Source organism: Perca fluviatilis, chromosome 13 (genome assembly GCF_010015445.1).
Source record: "Perca fluviatilis chromosome 13, GENO_Pfluv_1.0, whole genome shotgun sequence".
Lineage (NCBI taxonomy): Eukaryota > Metazoa > Chordata > Actinopteri > Perciformes > Percidae > Perca > Perca fluviatilis.
In genome coordinates this window covers 30712233-30731590 of record NC_053124.1, presented here as the reverse complement: position 1 = coordinate 30731590, position 19358 = coordinate 30712233, and the positions used below count along the sequence as shown (strand labels likewise).

General features: G+C 42.3%; 1 protein-coding gene across 5 annotated transcripts in view; it reads left to right on the top strand.

Annotated features, from left to right (window-relative positions):
• Positions 1–19358, top strand: part of LOC120571213 (protein MTSS 1-like) — a 97718-nt gene that overhangs the window by 8135 nt on the left and 70225 nt on the right. For all 5 annotated transcript variants that reach the window (XM_039820013.1, XM_039820010.1, XM_039820011.1 and 2 more), the window contains exons 2-3: positions 9490–9551; positions 14088–14161. In XM_039820013.1, coding sequence (XP_039675947.1) covers positions 9490–9551; positions 14088–14161 — 136 coding nt within the window. The remainder of the gene's footprint in view (positions 1–9489; positions 9552–14087; positions 14162–19358) is intronic.

Below are 19358 nucleotides of genomic sequence, written 5' to 3'. Positions count from 1 at the left end.
GGCTCAATCCGAGGGGCGGGATAAACGGTTGTCTTTCAAATTCCCTCTGCACGCAATAGGATAGCGCCACAACCAACCAGAGCAACGCTAGTTGATAGATTAATAGCTGCCGCTAGGGTGCGTCTAGATTTCTAGGCTACATTCAGAACGCAGCAGCTCAACTTGTCTTCGAACCTCCCCCAAGTTCTCTCACACACTGCACCGCTCCTCCGCTCTCTTCACTGGTTACCAGTTGCTGCCCGCATCCGCTTCAAGACACTAGTACTTGCATACAGGGCCACGAACGGCTCAGCCCCCCAGCTTACATCCAGGACATAGTCAAACCCTATACCCCAACCAGCCCACTCCGCTCTGCATCAGCCAACCTGCTTGCTGCCCCCTCACAGCGAGGGACAACTAATCACTCAATGAAATCCCGACTGTTCTCTGTCCTGGCTCCTAAATGGTGGAATGAGCTCCCTATTGACATCAGGACGGCCGAAAGCCTACGCATCTTCTGCCGAAGATATATATATATATATATATATATATATAATATTCTTAAAGCTGCACTTTCATATAGCTCTTTGTAGTTTTGCTTATTTAAAGCTGATGTACTTGCACTTACTACTTGTTGTCTGGAGTTTGCACCTTCAGGGTTGAAAGCACTTAAATGGAAGTCACTTTGGATAAAAGCGGCAGCTAAATGACATTTTGAGGATTTGGTTTCGAATTCGATTACCTTACTTACTTACTTTATCCCATATTTTCCGATTTTTTTTTTTTTTTTTTTTTTTTTTTTTTTTTTTTTTTTTTTTTTTTTTTTTTTTTTTTTTTTTTTTTTTTTTTTTTTTACCAATTACCTCTTCGATACCGGTTCCTAAACGATTCTTTTTACGATACCAATTTTATAAAACAAAACGGAATTCCAACATTACGGCACAGTTCTTTTGATAAATGTTTTGGCTCTTACTCTAACTACTCCTCCTCTCCATCAGCCGTATGCTTGGCCAGCAAGTTGTTTTTGAGACTGGACGTACTCTGGTGGTAACACAAGTCACATCGACAGTACATGCAAATTACTTTAGTCGTGTGGAGAGAACCATCTGGAAGGGCGTTGAAACTCAACTTGCCATTCGAAAGACCCTTTCCTTTATCCGTTTCTGCTCTGCGTTCTTATCTGCTAGCCATCCACAACATTACTGCTGCATAGCTTCCTAAATTCCCAAACTATGCAGTGGCCCAAGCCCAAAAAGCACTGGGATAATGTTACCTAACAAGGATTAGTTTGTGACAGAACTTCCCCACTTTTGTTCATTAACATATACATATATATATATATATATATATATATATATATATATATATATATATATATATATATATATATATATATATATATATATGTGTATATGTGTATATATATATATGTGTATATATATATATATATATATATATAAATATATTGTTTTTTATTTTCATTTTACTACTTACCCTGTATGGATGTGATATGGTTGCTATCATTGGCCTGGCTCATGCTAAACTCTTTGTAAAACATGAACAAATGCATACAGCAGGGTTTCCTACTTAGGGCTGCACGTTATGAGGAAAATATCTAATTGCGAATTATTTTTACTGATATTGTGATATGATTCACGATATTGGAGGGAATGATCATTTTTGCGAGGATCTGTACCAAACAAAGATTTTTTTCTGTAGTTTGTAGGATACGATTTGTAGGCCGGGACGTCTCTGTAGCACCACTATACTTTATTTTAGAATGGTTTGAACCATATTTTTCCCTTCAGTACTCCGTCTGGGTTCGCGGTATATTCTTGGGTTTTCTCCGGCCAAATATTTGGCGGTCCAATCAGAAGAGCAGAGGGAGTGGCTGAGAACGATGACGTTAGGACGTGCGCGAGAGAGATGCGAGTGAAGCCATTCTGTCCGATGTGGCAACGCTGCCGAATATCCAGAAGTTAAAGCCCGAGCAAGAACAATCTTTGCTGAGTTGTGTTGGTGGCCATGATGTCGTGGCCCTCCTCCCCACGGGGGTTCGGGAAAAGTTAGATTTTCCAGCTCGCTCCGTTAGTGGTGAAGGAGTTAGCTAAGGCTAACGCTAGCGATGCTAATGCTAAAAGCAGATCCAATAGTTTTAAACTTCAACCCGCCTTCAAGGAAGTTAACACATGTCAATGGAGAGTGGCCAGACTCTGTACAAATGAAATGGACCAGAGTCTGGTAGGACCAGGCTAAAATAACATGGTATCAGGTCGTTGCATGGACGTTACCGATACCAGCGTGTTAGGTAGTATCGGAGGTATTTCCGATACTGGTATCGGAATGATATCGTGACCTTTTAGAGAAGGTAGATGCTTGAAAATCCTCACAGAAGAAAATGAAGTCTGGACTGAAAATTTAGGCTTTTTTTGTCTTGGCTTTAACACCACAGGAGCACACTGAAGATGCTGAAGTTTGAGGAATCCGATGAGAGTTATTTTCTCACCGGATCAGTGATAAAGAAGAAGCAAACCGGGGATGTCTTGTTTTAAAGCGTGAGCCAAACAAACCGAGCAGAGGATTCCTGAAGGACCTGCAGGCTGCTGCTGCCTCCGGTTGTTGCCACGGTGACAATTTATGTCCTCAGTGACTGATTGATGCAGCGGCCCTGCCCTCGCCTCGGTGTGTGTTATACAGAGAGAGAGAGGATGTAATGAGATGTGGGTATATATATATACAGTGTATCAGAGAAGAAATGATGAACAGGCCCAAACAGAATCTGCAGATTTCTTTTTATTTTACAGTTTTCAACGTGGATTCACAATGAAAATCTGTGAAAAATGTTTTTACCGCTTGGGGTGGAGATGTGTTTACGCTCCGATTTTTATTTTCTTCATTTGTTTAAAACCTGGGGGGAAATTTGCGGGAAATGTTTGCGGAAACATTGTGCGTCTGCAGATTTTGTGTTGCCCTGATGATGAATGAGTAACAAAGGGCAGAGGATGAAACGACATGATAAAAATGCATAAAGTGTGTGTGTGTGTGTGTGTGTGTGTGTGTGTGTGTGTGTGTGTGTGTGTGAAAGCAAGAGGAGAACAAATATACCCGTGTTGAATATGAGAGAGAGAGAGAGCGAGAGAAACGAAGAAAGCTAAATGTGTGACACAAGGGAAAAACGTCGTCTGTGTGTGTGTTTGGGTGAGAATGCATGCACGTGTGACCCACCCCCACTCCCCACAATATCCCCCCTCTGTCTGAAGCCCCTCTGCAGCTGCGTAACCATAGCGACGGTAGCCAGGCGATGACTCCGAGCATCACTCTCACCAGCAGAACAAGGCTGAACACACCCAGCCCAGTTAGAAAGGGATGATGTTGATGCCGCTGACGCAATACGCTTTAATAATTGTTGAGCGAGTTATTAGTCGCTGTAATTGTCCCTCATTTTCATACTGGAAGTGAAGAAATTCGCTCTTAGCACGGCTACAATATAAAAAAAAAAAAAGGGACAAAATCATAAACTGTAAAAATAATGGACGTAGCAGCAGTGACGTCACCCATTGGTCTGTGGACTGCCGTTTTTGAAGCATAGCCCTGTTCATTTCTATGAGAGTTGCTCAGTGGCACATGAAGCCCAAAAAAATTGTGCGGCCCCTAGAGCAGGCGACACTAGTGACCACCGCCGGCCAAGCCGGCTTCTTCCGGTTTAGCGCTCCCGCTAATTTGGACGGGGATTAAATTCAATCGTGCGTCTCTTCTGGACTTTTCAAGTGTTGTCGGACCAAATGGATCAAATTCTGAAAGTTAAACTATTCATTTCAGGTTTGGTTATGACGCTCAAAAAAAAAAATGTGTCCACTGATTTACAGACTTCTCTTTTGCCATGTAAGCCGAAGGTGGAAAAAAAGTATTTTTGGGCCAGAGGGCATCACGTTTATTGGCGTTTTAAGCCCCCAACGTCTCCCCAACGGCACTAGGATTAGGCAACGGTTATGGTTAGGGTTAGGCTTAAGGTTAGGGTTACGTGCCTTGAAGTCAACGGATGCAGCGCTGCCTGGAAAGAGACGTTGGGGGCTTAAAACACCACAGAGCGGGCATCACGTGATGGACACTGACGTTGTAACTCCACCGTTTGGCTGCTATGTCAAATTGGCTTCAAAGCCCGGCGCACTTTCTTAGGAGCCTGTTTTGAAGCCTCGAGTTTGGCAATTTGGCTGTTGCCGTCCCACTGACGAGAGCTGGGGAGGATGACACGGCCAAGCCAGCGTTGTTTATGGTTGCAGTGGCGCAGCGCTAAGCTAAACGCTAAAGAGGGAAAGTTGCCGATTTATTTTCAACCCTCCTGAGTCATAACCTGACTCCGCCAGATGGATTGCTTCGCATTTGCTCGGCATATCCATCTGGGAACTTTCCGTTGGAGAACTTTTGGGAAGGGGCGAAAATACTGGTTAGCTGATTGGATGAACCATCTGTCTATCACCTATGTTGGTGATAGACGGGCCAAATCAACCAATCAGATCCACGAAGCGTATGAAAATACAACCACAAGCCCGCCCCTGCTGCTGCAGGCAAAGCATAGCTCGTTAGCTCCTGCAAGCAAGCAACATGTCGGTAAAGGATATTTGTCGTTTGTGTAACGAGAATTTAGGAATAAAAGACACCATTTCAGGTTCCTGGACCATATTCCAAAAGAAGGATCCAAGAGAAAAACAGAATTGGGGCTACCGCTGTCTGAAAATACTGGTTAGCTGATTGGATAAACCATCTGTCTATCACCACCTAACCCACCTCAAAACCAACGCTGATTGGCCCGGTCGTTTGGCTAACGGCTCCAAATGTTCTCTATCTCAAGATGCCAGACTGATCTGCGAGTGGAAAACTGGAGCTCGCGAGATCAGGACGGTCTCACGAGGCTACCTGAGTCATCCATCGGAGTTTTACCGGAGGGTAAACATGGACATCTGGGCACCGCTGCCATTTATCTGCACGGCAGTACAGAAAATCTGCAAACTTTCCCCTAAGTTACCAGCTAACGCTAGCTTGGTTAGCAGAACGCTGAACAAGACATTTGTAGGGCGACTAAAATGTTCCATCAACTTTTGAGGGAAGTGAAAATGCACAGTGAGAGGATCAAAGTTTAGGATGAATTCATGGATAATGACAATGGACAATGCTTTACAAGCACAAATAGAAATACAATGCCATAAAACACCATAAATACCATATAACGCAAAAAAAATCTCTTATAATGGCCATTTTTGGCAGAGATGTTGATTCCTCTCCATTATCTTTGTTTCAGGCTGTAGCTTTAGTAATCCTGTCGTTCCCCTTTTATATTTTAAGTATAATATATCCATACACAAGGCATGAGATTTTAAAAGTGAGTTTTAATTCTAGCATTCTTGTAGTATTTTATTTAAATAAGTGTCTACACTACAGAAACTACTGTAGAAGCCTCAGATGTTTCACTGCAGTGAATAGAAGAAGCCCCACCCACCCCCAAAACTCCTGCTGACATGAGAAGCGTACCCCAGTTTCATCTGTCTTTGTGTGTCTGGCTGCGGCGGCTCAGTGTTTCCATCTTCGCAGCCTAGTTTCTGAACACAGATCCAGCAGTACCGCACTGCAGCGCTCAGCTCGGTCTCATGTTAGACCCAGTCAGTGGACCCAAACTGTATTTGTATGCCTGGGGGGCGCTTGTTTGGCTTCCTCTATACGTGCCGGGGGGTCGGTGAGGCGTATGGATCGGTGTATTGATCTGTCTCCTTGTTGTCTGTTGGCTCACTGCTGCATCTGATGCTCAACGTTTGTGTGTTTTGGCGAACTTTCCATGAGGGATTTGTTTGGCTGTTTTGTATTTGAGCGTGAATATATTTAATGTAAATTATATGAAAAGAAATGGGGAAAACCCAAACAGTGTGTCTGTTTTGAGTATTGGTAGTAGAGCTGAAACGATTAATCGATTAGTTGTCAACTATTAAATTAATCGCCAATTATTTTGATCAAGGGACTGTTCGTTATTTATTTCAGGGGCCACCGGAGGAGTTTTGGGATCTTTAGTGAAAATAGACCTGACCCTTCCTTCACCAGCAATACATTTTGGATGACCCTCCAAAATGATATTCAAAGAAGGGATGACCCTCATGATGATGATGCCTCATTTTATTTAACGTTAAACAGAAACATTACTAAAGTGTATGCTACGACTGAATAGATATGCATGAATAAAGGTTAAATGCACTGCTTCCACTGGTTTGATTATTTACCGTTTCATGTCAAGGAAAAGCTCCACGTTTACCAGCTCGCTCGGAGCGTTCAATGTCAGTTCTATATAAGCTACTGTGAAACTTCAATTAATGTTAATAATAGTATTTGTTTCAATCACTGAATGAAGCCTGCTATATTTGGGACAATAATCGTAACCTTAAATTGCTTGCACAAAACTCTTGATCAGCACTCAAAATGTGTTTATTGTTGTTCATTTTAAACCGTTATGCGCACAGCCGCACATTGCGCAGAGACCGTGAGGGCGAGAGAGAGAAAGTGCTTGAGTGAGTGAGCGAGCGAGCGTGAGGTCTGCGCTCTTGGTCATCATTTGATTTACTTGTTTTTGTGTAGGTAATACGTTGTCAAATATGTTTAAACTTAAATAGACTACCTATACAAGTAGTTATGTCTCTTTGTATTAATTTGTCCTGTTATTGACGTAATGCGCGTCATTGACAAAATGCGCATGCGCAACCAGATGTTCGAATAGTTCGAATATTATGTGTTTTTTTAGAGGGAATATTCAAATGTCATTTTTGAGCAATTTTGACAGCCCTACTTCAGTACTGGTTTGCGCTTGGTAAAGACCTACAGATAGCCATTGTTTTTCTACAGCCATGACATACGTGACTAAACCTCTGCATTCTCATCTTACGCATCACACTCCATAACCTCTGTTATGGTGTGGTGTCCATTTCAGTAGATTTACTCACTGACATTGTTGTGGAAACACAATAAGCATGGAAACTAATGCACACTTCCTGCATTACTTCAAATACTAAGTTACTCCTCTAGTAAACTAGTATTCACATGAAATAAAACAATAAAACATTGAGACCACTGGATAATAACAAATTCAACACTGGTTGCTATGGACTCGTCACTAGGCTTCCTCAGTCATTGTATGTTTTAGCATAGGTAAAGCTGTCAAAGCTGAACATTATCCAAAACTCCATTTCTCAGATGAGAAATGTTGGTAGCTTGCATGCTACCACTCCTTCCTTCTCAAAAGACTTGAAAATGCTGTTGTGTTTATATGTGCGAGCAGGATTTATTCAGTTTTGGAAATCCCATGGTCTCTAAAGCTACAGCTCAAATTGTCTGGCTGACTAAACAGGGAGGGACCCATCTGCTAGCGATAGGGGCTGAGACTGAGAGAGCTACATGGAGCAACATGGAAAAATATGCACCAAGCAAGCCACTTTGAAATGTTGCTGTTTTCATGAATACAAAAGTTGGGTGACCCTCCCCCCTACACAAAAAAAACGGATGACCCTCCCATCAACAAAGAATAAAAAGACATGACCCTCCCCTATTTTCCTCCGATGGTCCATCCCATAAATACCAAACGGTCCCTAATTGGTTAGTCATATTTTATTAAAAAAGTAAAAGATCTCTGATTCCAGCATCTTAAATGTAAATGTTTTCTAGCTTCATCACTTTCAGAGTGATATAATATTAGTCAAACACCAAAATGTTTTATCATTCTAGTCTAGACCTGCAATGATCGACCGATTACTTGATTAGTTGTCAACTAATAAATTAATCTCAAACTATTTTATTACTCAATCGGTTTGAGTCATTTTTTTCTCTTTAAAAATTCTCTGATTCCAGCTTCTTAAATGTGAATATTTTCTAGTTTGTTCACTGCTCTGTGACAGTAAAACTGAATATCTTTGAGTTGTGGACGCAACAAGACACTTCAGGACGTGATGTTGGGCTTTGGGAAAAACTGATCGACATTTTTCACAATTTTCCGACATTTTATCAGTCCCTCCAGAAAAACGAGATTATGCGATTGCATAATTCAATGCATAATCAGCCAAAGTCCGCATATTTATGTGGGGGCCGCATTTTTTCAAATACGCCGCACTTTCGCCGCATAAATGGCCGATTTCCGCGAAAAATATGCGGGGCTTGCATGATTTCATAATCCCCGCATTTTCGTTGCAAAAAAGTCATCTTAGCAGAAAGTTGAAAAATGTTGCGTTTACTTCACACAAGAGCAGCCATTTTCCCGTGTTGCCATGGGAACGTTATGAAGTGACGTAATTACGCGACGTGAACATCATCGAAAGCAGGGTGTTGGGGTTGGGGAATCACTTTTTTTTTCTCTTTTTCATCAAACCGCAGTTTTTGCAAGTTCCCGCAGTTTTTGCAATTTCCCACAATTCTTTTGCAAGTTCTCACAATTTCATTGCATACAATTGCATAAATATCATACAGCATATTCCATTGCATTTTTTAAGAAAACGTGCCGCATAATCAAGGATTTTTGCCCGCAACAATCACAAAAAAACTCCGCATTTTTCTGGAAGGACTGTTTTATAGACCAAACAACTAATGGATTAATCGAGAAAATAATCGACGATGAATATAAAGTAGAGCTGGGCAAAATATCGATATAATATATCGATCTCGTGATATGAGACTAGATATTGTTTTAGATTTTGGATAGCGTAATATCGTAATATGGCATCGTGATATTTGATTTTCTCCATATCGCCCAGCCCTAATATAAAGGTTAGCCCTAATTGGTAGTCTGATACCACTACGTAGTGTTGTGTTCCCATACGTAACTCCCAGTGACACGCTGACCTGATAACAGTTCTATCAGCACAGACACTGACCTTATTAAAGGGTTTTTATCAGACATGATCAATCCACAGTGAAAACTGTTTTTTGGTCACAGAAACAATATGAAATCATAGCAACACTATTGTATAAACCTTTCGTAATAATAAGATTAACTCCAAATTTGTATGTTCTCTGCTGTACAGCTCTGCGTGTGATTCAAGCTTTAAAGATATACGTCGAACAGTTGTTCTGATGTAAATTCGATCATTCCCTTTTTTTTTTTAAGCTGGGATTTGTCTGTGGTCTGTCAGCAGGATTACACAAAAACTACTGGGCCGATTTTCATGAAAATTGGTGGAAGGGTCTTGCATGGGCGAAGGAAGAACCCATTACATTTTGGGCTGGATCCAAATCACAGAGCGGATACACCAATTATTTTCCACTTTCATTAACATTAAGAGATAGGGCATTAGTGCTGCATTTACGTGGTGTCAAAATTGGAAAAATCTGTTTCACGACTGGGGAAATTCACGTTAACGCCCCCTCAAGTCGGAACATTAACATTGTGAGATGGGGCACGCCTTGGCGGAGGTCTGTGCTGTGTCCGAGTGATCATCCAGTTCTGATATGATTTTATTTATTTATTTTTTTTCCTCTTTTCTCTTTCAGGGCAGTTCTCCAGTCTGGGACGACTTCATCAGCAAGGCCAGCAAGCTACAGTCACAGCTCAGGTAATGATAAGTCATCTCCACCACTCTGACAACACACGAGTCACATTTGTAAAACACAACACACAAAAGAAGAAAACCACACAGACTGTAAAGAAACGTGCTGAAAACATAGAAAACACATGTTTTTTTTATGGGACATGCAAACAATGTATTAGTAAAAGGCTAATGCTAGCAGTACACACAATTAGGGGTGGGACTAAATATCGCTATGGCAATATGTCCTTATCCTTCGTGCGATACAAGAATCGATACGCTGGTGCCAAATATCAATATTTTAATGAGTAAAATAAGGCACTCTGAAAGGAACACGCCAACTTATTGGGATTTTAGCTTATTAACCCCCAGAGTTAGACAAGTCCATACATACCCTTCTCATCTTCGTGCGTGTTGTAACTCTGTCTGACGCTCCCAGCGCTAGCTTAGCCTAGCACAGATCCTGGAGGTAACCGGTTCCAACTAGCCTATTGCTCCCGAATAAGTGACAAAATAATGCCAACATGTTCCTATTTACATGTTGTGATTTGTATAGTCACAGGGTGTACAAATAACAAGGTCACATGAGACACAGCCATCTTCTAACCGTATACATACTGGGAACTATATTCTCAGAAAGGCGAAGCACTGCTACTTGTGCTACTTGGGCGGAGTGATTTGCTAGCAGCACCTGATGCCCTGTGGTGAGGAGCAGAGAGTTCGCCTGGAGTTCGCTCAGAGTTGGAGTAATAGAGTCAACTATTACTACCTAGTAAAAGCATAGTGACCTTGTTATTTGTACACCCTGTGACTATACAATTCACAACATGTAAACAGGAACATGTTCGCATTATTTTGTCACTTATTGGGAGCAGTAGGCTAGTTGGAACCGGTTACCTCCAGGATCCGCGCTAGGCTTAGCTAGCGCTGGGGGGCGTCAGACAGAGTTACAAGACGCACGGAGATGAGAAGGGTATGTATGGACTTGTCTAACTCTGGGGGATACAGTGAATAAGTTGAAGTCCCAATAAGTCGGCGTGTTCCTTTTTAATAGATTACCCTGCTCTCAGTGTCACTACTTCACGGCTCCTTCGAGGTGGCGCTCAGCACATGAACGAGGGAAACTTGAACAGAAGTTAACTAGCCAAGGGGGAAGAGGTTTTCAACGGGATGGTGGACAGCAGTTTGAGGGAAATAACCGATGCCCCAGTCACGTTTAGGTCCAAAGTCTGGACCCATAGTTGTAATTTTAATTTACAGACTGACAAACTTGTGCTGCAGAATTGTGCTGTTTTCTAACAGTTTGGACTGAATAAAGGGAGAACACCTGCAGTTAAACTGCACTTAACCTTTTCACGGGCAGTTTGCATTCATAGTTAGAACGATATCGTAATGTTTTATTATAGGATTCTCTAGCAATATATTGATTGTCGCAGAATTGTTGTGCGCTAATTTTTTTTTTCGTTTAGGGAAATGTGTGCACAGGTAGTACACACACACACACACACACACACACATGGAGAGTCTGTACAACTTGAGCTCATGAAAATCCAATCAGTCGGCTTCATTAAGTGTTTAAATGTCAGGCTCACCTCACCTGTTCTGTCTGCTCGGCCCCGACACACACACACGCGCACACACACCCACACACGCACAGACACACACACACACACACACACACACACCAATGAAGGTCGTGTACACACACACACGTAGAGAGACATGCACATAGAAAACGCAAACGTACACTTAAACATGAATTCATCATGAACAAAAACACACATACACGCACACACGCACTCACACACACACTCACAACTCAATTAACCTTCTGTGGCTGGCAGAGATTAATGATGCCACCATAAAGCCATTATCAGTGAGACAGATCAGCAGCCACCTCCAGAGATTCTACACGGGGCCAGAGATCAGCAGAGGCTACAGCTGATTACAAACACTGACACACACAAACAGACAGACAGACAGACAGACCACAGCATCTTATAGGCATCACTTCTGTGTCTGGGGTTAGGGTTAATTAGTTAGTTAGTTAGGGTTTATCCTGACAACTAACTGCAGACCATCTAACATAACACGGCACATTTTTAGTGCAGTTCCCTACGAACAGTCCCCTTTTTTTACTTGCACAGACTTAAAACTACTGTAGGGGTGGGAAGCACCGAAATGAGGTACCAAAATCTAGTATCTACTGGACCGAATGACAACGTAGATTTTGGTTTCAATTAAAAAAAAATATATATAAAAAAAATAAAAAATCTGTATTTATCGTGATGTGTGATTGCAACGGTTTTTATTGAATTTTTTTTACCAATGATTCACCTAAATATTTTCTGTTCATACAGTACCGCAGACGCGATTACATCATAAATCATAATGTAATCAATCAAATCGTAGAAAAACGTAGCTCACAAAATAACACAAAAATAAATTGACTACTTTACAAGCAGCATTTCACAATAACAGCTAGGGGGCAGTAGTAGTACCATACGCTAGCAGGCTCTATTTTTGGCTATCTATGGCTGTAACATACCAAAGAATAAGATGCAGTGACGCGGTCATCTTTACGACAGCAGGATGCTAACAAACGGTGACAACTGAGACTCTACGTGTTGCGTCTAACAACAATTAAAACACAAGAAGAGACCTCAAAAATAAGCACCTTAACAGTAAAGGGGAAAGGAAGAGCCAGTTTATTGGACTGTCATACTGTTCAGTTAGTCTTGTGCGAGACGTGCTTTTAGCTGCAGCCTCAATCAACAGCCTCAAGTCAAGTCGAAGGGGACATGGAAGGTAGCTTCAGCTCCTTTTGTAGCAGCTGAAACGCCGCTGTTTGCCATCAACAATGACGCACAGCGTGCGAGGATAACGGAGGACATACTTCCTATCGAGTTCACGAAGCTTGCGTTTTGACAGGATCAAAGTTCCGGCGCCTTCTCCGTCGGGTCAGCACTGAAGTCAGGGTAGATGGAGATGCTGGACCCGTTGTACTCCAGCTTCTTTTTCATCCGGGCAAGGCGAAGGATTTTCACCTTCTCCTGGAAGTTGATAAGACAGTCGGAGAGCGATGGGCCCCCTCTCAACGACCGGCGGAGTGGGCGGGGGGGGAAGTGGTCTCGCCCCCAAGAAGCTATGAAATCAGCCCAGCCGTGAAACCAACGATATCGCTGCCTTCAGCGGACTCTGGAACACCAACGAAGCGGAGATTAGAGCGTCGCGATGACGAGGAAACGTGGTTGGACAGATAAAAATGACGAAAATACACAAATCGTATGAAAACATGGGGATTAACAGCAGCACTGACGTGTGATATATCAGCCCGGTCTCACGGCAGTTTGTGAAATGGTCATGTTTTTAAATTTTGTTTAAAGGAATACGCCACCGTTTGTTGAAATAGGGCTTATCACGGTCTCCCCTGGCTGTAGATAGGTGGGCCAACGCATTTTTTGTCTCCGTGCAAGTAATTAGGTTGTTTTTTTGTCTTTTGTTGGCTCACTTTTACTCACAACATGCTAACCGGCAACATAGGATTCCATTCACTACGCTAAGCTAACTAGCACCGGACTAAAACGATGCATGCACAAAAAATGCGTTGGCCCGCCTATCTACAGCTAGGGGGGACCGTGATAAGCCCTATTTCAACAAACAGTGGCGTATCCCTTTAAATCTATTGATTCGTGTACCGGACACGATTTATGTTGTTTTCTTTCCGTTGTGCTCAGCACGAAATGGGAATGGGAAGCCTAATGGGACGCATCTATACGGAGGTCGGGTTTAGAAGCACGACACGACCTGCGGTCTCTGGGAGACGCGCGGCAACAACGGGACGGTTGTGTTTAGGAAAAGAAGAACGGGGGAAAGGAACCATCAACCGTCAACAACGGGGGAAATAAAAAGCCACACGCGGGACGCCATCCCCGGTCTCCTGGGTGAAAGTGCTGTGCTGTTTGACCCATCAACTAGGGCTGCTCTCTCTTAGTCGATTAGTCGACTAATCGGTCGTTTTGGTCTTAGTCAACTTAGATTTCTTTAGTCCATTAGTCATGTTTTATGCTTTTTTCATGCTGAATGACTTATTTCCAAGAAACGTATGAGCACATCTCTGGTAAACACAAGAATTAAAGTGGTGCTTTTGCATGACTCTTTGCGGAGAAACTCAGATTTACAGATCTGTCGATTAAATCAACTAATCGATTAGTCGATACAATTGAATGAGTGTTAGTCGACTAAGAATTTCTTCAATCGAGCACAGCCCTACCATCAACCACCCCGACCAACCTTGAAATGAAATCGGCTTTTCAGACTACTCCCTACCGTTGTCGTGCTTTGATCACGAAATATGCATCCCATTTAAATACATTACGTTAAAATTCGTGCTCAGCACCACGAAAAAAAACGACCTAATCGACCATTTCACGACGTGCCGTGAGACTGGGTTGAATATATTGATCGTAAAACATTTTCTAAAGATATTACATAGAAACTGTATATACTATTTTATAGCATATTCTCCTCCCTGACCAAACTTTCCCCTTTCATGTCTCCCAGGACGACGGTCGTCGCGGTAGCAGCCTTCCTGGATGCCTTTCAGAAGGTGGCCGACATGGCGACCAACAGCCGAGGTAGGCTGGAGACATGTCCGTCTGTGTGGTGGTTTCCTTCTGTTCGGTGTCTCATCTTGTGTATATGTTGGATAGGGCTGCTCCCTCTTAGTTGATTAGTCGACTAATCGGTCGTTTTGGTCTATTCTTTTTTCATGCTGAATGACTTATTTCCGAGAAACGTACGAGCACATCTCTGGTAAACACAAGAATTAAGGGTTGACATTTTACCTAATAGATATCACTGTGAAACCTACTTTGATTACTTTCATTAAGGCAATTATTTGTTGTATTACACGTTTTCTGAATGTTGTGTTTAAATATGCAAAGGAGGCATCATCTTATTCAATATATGCATCCTTTTGCATGACTCTTTGCGGAGAAACTCAGATTTACAGATCTGTCGATTAAATCAACTAATCGATTAGTTGATACAATTGAATGAGTGTTAGTCGACTAAGAATTTCTTCAATCGAACACAGCCCTAATATTGGAAGATTTCAGATTGTTGTACTTTTTATGATCCAAAATCAACGCGTCTCCAAACTTTTGGGAAATTTTACTTTGTTACGCATTCGTGCAACGCGTTTTTTTTTTTATTTGACTGACTTCATGAAAGTGTGTGTTAGGTAAACAAGAGTTGTTTGTCAAGTCAAGCCAAGCAGTAACTTTTTTTTTTTATTTTGTTTTTGAAAGAACTTTTGCTTGTAAATAGGATTGGGCATCGAGAACCAATGGGATCGTTAGTAGTTTGGAAAATTTGGTTTTGAATCCGATCACCGGTTCCCAAATTCCAACGTGCGAAAGTTTTGGTCCCCGTAGCGGCCACCGTATACGCACCCTAGTGGCAGCAAATTTAATTTGCAGCCGGGGAGGGGTCTAGGGGCTATTCGAACGGATACGGCTAAAGTTTAATCTATTAACTAGCTTCGCTACCTTCTTCGTTGCTCTGCCTGGTTGTAGCGCTAGCCTATTACGTGCAGAGGGAATTTGAAAAACAACCGTTTATCCCGCCACTCGGATTGAGCCCTGCCAATGGTGAGTTCCCAGACCCAACATCTTGATGCTTGTCAGGCTAGCCACCGTACGTCCAGGCGCTTGTTGCGTGTCGCAGGACTGGAGCTCAGTTAGCAGCGCTCTAAGGTGTGGCTTTATTTTACATTGGAAAAAGCCCGGTAAAACTGTAAATCATCATTCAATAAAAAAAGGCATGTGACCCGTTTCAACTCCACCCCTCAAAGCATCGGAATCGAGAATCGATAAGAACCGGAATCGAAAGGAAGAATCGGAATTGGAATCGGAATTGTTAAAATCAAAATGATGCCCAACCCTACTCACGAACGCTCCACGCAGTGGTGTTGTCTGCCATGCCACCGAAAAGTTAGAGGGGGAGGATGACTATGTTTCTCTAGCTCTCTCTAGTCCGTGAGCTCATGGAACAACAGAAATGTTTTTTTAAGGGTGTGTTGGACCAACGGGAGCGTAACTATCACAGCTTTTTAAAGATCGAAAGATGATTGAAGCGAACAATAAGAGATTGGGACGAAATCAGGAGAGAAGTCAGTGGATTAGGCGAGAGCCTTCATTATACACAAAAGTGGTCGTCAGCTAATACGGATTCCGTTTAACCTATTTGTCATACATACCTGTAGTGCTCAAAGCTGAAATTATGAATTATAAGTTGTTTTTTAGTTTCTGCGCCACCTTGTTGCCTCCCCCGCCTGCTGTGAGAGAGAGGGATGGATGGATGGATGGACGGATGGATGGATGGATGGATTCAGACGTGAATACTAATAATGGACTCGTTCTTTTGTGATCCGTGGCCGTCGGTCACAGAAACAGCAGGAGGTCTTGTTGTCATGTTGGTGAAAGCAGTTTGCACGTTTCCTCTATCGGTTTGTACTTTTCCGTTATTGACAAATGATCAGCTGGGGGGGGGGAGGCTGTAGCGGGGCTGAACTGGCATGCGAATCGAGGTCGCTTCCTGGATTGAATAGATGAAGCAGGAAGTCTTGATGGGCAGCTCGGTTTGCTTGTGTGTTCTCTGCTCGTTTCGGTGTTGATTCCTCTGCTTTTCTAGGAAACTGCAGTTTGTGGTGGGCTCTGTGTATTTTGTTTTGGGAAGGATGTGTGTGTTTGTGCATTCGTGCGTGTGTGCGTGTGTGTCCACAGTGGGATGTAGGCCAACTTCCTGTCTAGGCGACTCACTGTCACAATGACAACAGTAGCCGAGGAAACAATCAGTCAACGCTGCGATGATTCTAGGGCTCTGGGTCACAGCCGCTCTGTAATTGACGTGTGTGTGCGCGTGTTTGTGTGTTTGTGTGTGTGTGTGTGTGTGTGTGTGTGTGTGTGTGTGTGTAGCTGTTACACCTGGAGCAGAGCAGTGTGTACAATTATTGGTTTCTTTCAGCAACTGTTGGGACAATTAGAGGTTAGTGGCGCCCCACCCAGTTCCTCTTCGGAACACGAGACAAAAATAGGAGCTTACTTGCAAAATGGAACGTGTGCAAAATGATCGTTTTTTCTCGATTACATTGTTTTGTGACCTGCGATTTAAATTCGGATTAATTGCACATTTGTAGAACATAAGCATATTGTTTTGCAAGCTTGGATACTTTGGCGAAAAAAACAATAAAAGATGTTCATATTAATGTATATAAACATTTTACAGATTTGTTCCATATCAGCATTATTGCAACTTTCCAGCTACTTTGATCAACATGGTGAAACTATGATCCCATCTGCATTACGTTTCCCTCAATACATATACTATGCTGTTGCAAGCGTTAGCTTCCCCCCACCTCTGACCCATGGAATCAAACCATACATGCTACTTTTTGCTGATTTTAAAATATAAAAAAAAATGTAAATAGTTCAAAAAAAAAGAGAAAAAAAATTCAAATAGTTCAAAAAATCAATACTATTCGAATGCTAAAATTACTACTCTTACATACTTGAATGTGATTTTTTTTTTTTAAAGCTAATCTCCCTCTTCTAATGTCTGATGAACAATAAGTTACGAGAGTGAAAAACACAAAAGTATTTTAAGTGCAAACTTTTGATTTGATATGTGCCTCATCTTCAGAACGCAGGTTACAAGTGAAATATATATATATATATATATATATATATATATATATATATATAAACTGGAGAGTTTTTAAGTAGAAATTGCTACACTTTTTGGTTCTAAAAGTGTGTGACATTTTATGCCAAAACGGATAAAAAGGCAGATTAGAAGGCGTCCGAAAGAGTCGCTGATTTGCAGTAGAGGAATAAATGGCAAATGGGAGAGAGGAAGAGCAGGTAGAGGAGAAAGACAGAGGGCAGATGGCGATGGAGAGAGAGAGAGAGATGATGGATGGAGGGGGGAGGGAGGCTGTTGGCTGTCATGTCCAGTCGGCTGCTGCTGGTGCCCATGGCAACAAGATGGAAATCACTGCAGGCTTCAGTCCCAGAAAAAGAACCAATATCTTATCTTAACTCACATTATCTTATTTCATCTAAACTTATTTCATCTAATCTTATTTCTTCTAATGTTATTTCTTCTAAACTTATTTCATCTAAACTTATTTCTTCTTATTTTAATCTATCTCTTATCTTATTTCTGATTTATTTTATGTCATCTTATTTCATCTAATCTTATCTAAATGCTCAAATGGAGGCCAAGGCCTTTTTAACTAATGATTGTCACTTTGCCATTACGTGATCATTCTGTAGATTAAGTGATTCATCACTCAGAAAAATAATCCATAAACTTTGATCATATATGTGAAATTCAACCCAAAAGTTCAGGTAAACCACGACATTCAGTCACGTTGTCATGCTGTCCAACAAACCATCACCATGTTAAAAAAAAAAACATCTCTCGCTTAAACACAAATGACAAAAAGTAAAAAGCAAAAACCCCTCCCAGGTGGGTTTATTCATAACTATATTCATGTATTTTATGTAGGGCTGGACGAGTAACCGAAAATGTATCGACATTGAAATTCTGAAGCTGTTATCGACGTATTTTTCCCATGAGGGTCATTTCGAAAATGTATTCCTGTTGATAGGCCTACTTTCTCCTTAAAAACATTCTACCGCGTGTGCAGTCACGTGACTTCGCCCCGGAACCAGTTGGCCGCATGGAAAACATAACGGAGGATAAGTCAAACACAGAGTCCGAGGCAACTGAGCAACTTGTGCCCCCCCCAAAAAAAATAAAACCCACAGTGTCCGTCGTATGGAAACATTGTGTAAACACAACGTGATTAATTATCGTTCATTTATCGTTATCGAGATAAAATGTGCAATAAGTCGTGATTTTGATTGGTCCTATCGTGCAGCCCTAGCTTTATGACCCTCCTACTTCAGGAACTCTCCACTTTGATGAGAGTTGACAGCTGGGGATTCAAACATGGTTTCTTAATTGGACAATGGACAATCTCCATCTGATCTCATCCAACGCAGAAGCAACACAAACACTATGGAGATAAGACGCGGCCTATCCTGCTCCTCTCTACCTGCTCCTCTCTACCTGGTATTGTGTGTGTGTGTGTGTGTGTGTGTGTGTGTGTGTGTGTGTGTGTTTGTCCTTGGTTACCACAGCAACCTGATGCCGAGGAGGATTGCATCCTTAAAGGGCCGGTGAGCGCCGGCGCTTTGTCAGGGGCCACGTCAATGTGTCAACACCTGGTTACTGGGTCGGACTAGAGGAGGGAGGAAGGGAGGAAGGGAGGAAGGAAGGAAGGAAGGAAGGAAGGAAGGAGAGATTAGAGAGGGTGAGGAGATAGAAAATGAAAGAGAGGAGGAGAGATAACAAGGAATGAGAAGAGGGGAAAAGGAGAAGAGGCAGATAGGAAAGGAGGGAGAATGGCGAGAGGCTTCATTTATGCCGACCTTACACCAAACGGCTTCAAGCGATTCAAATATCGGAAGGAAATCATGAGTGTCTTGCTAGAGTCGGGGTGCTCCCGTCGTCTCAATCGTTTGGTGTAAGGTCATAAAGCTCAGTCCCAGTCAGACTTTTTCAAAGTTTCAAAGCCTGCCAGCGAAGTAAAAACACGTGAACGTTGTCAACGACCAATGGGGGGGCGCTCCCTGCAGCACCAAACAGGAAGCAGCAAACTGCTACAGCCAGTGCTGTTTATGGTTGCTGTGGTGCCACGCTAAGCTAAACACTAAAGAGGGAAAGTTGACGATTTTTAACCCTTCAGAAGTGAGTCATCCA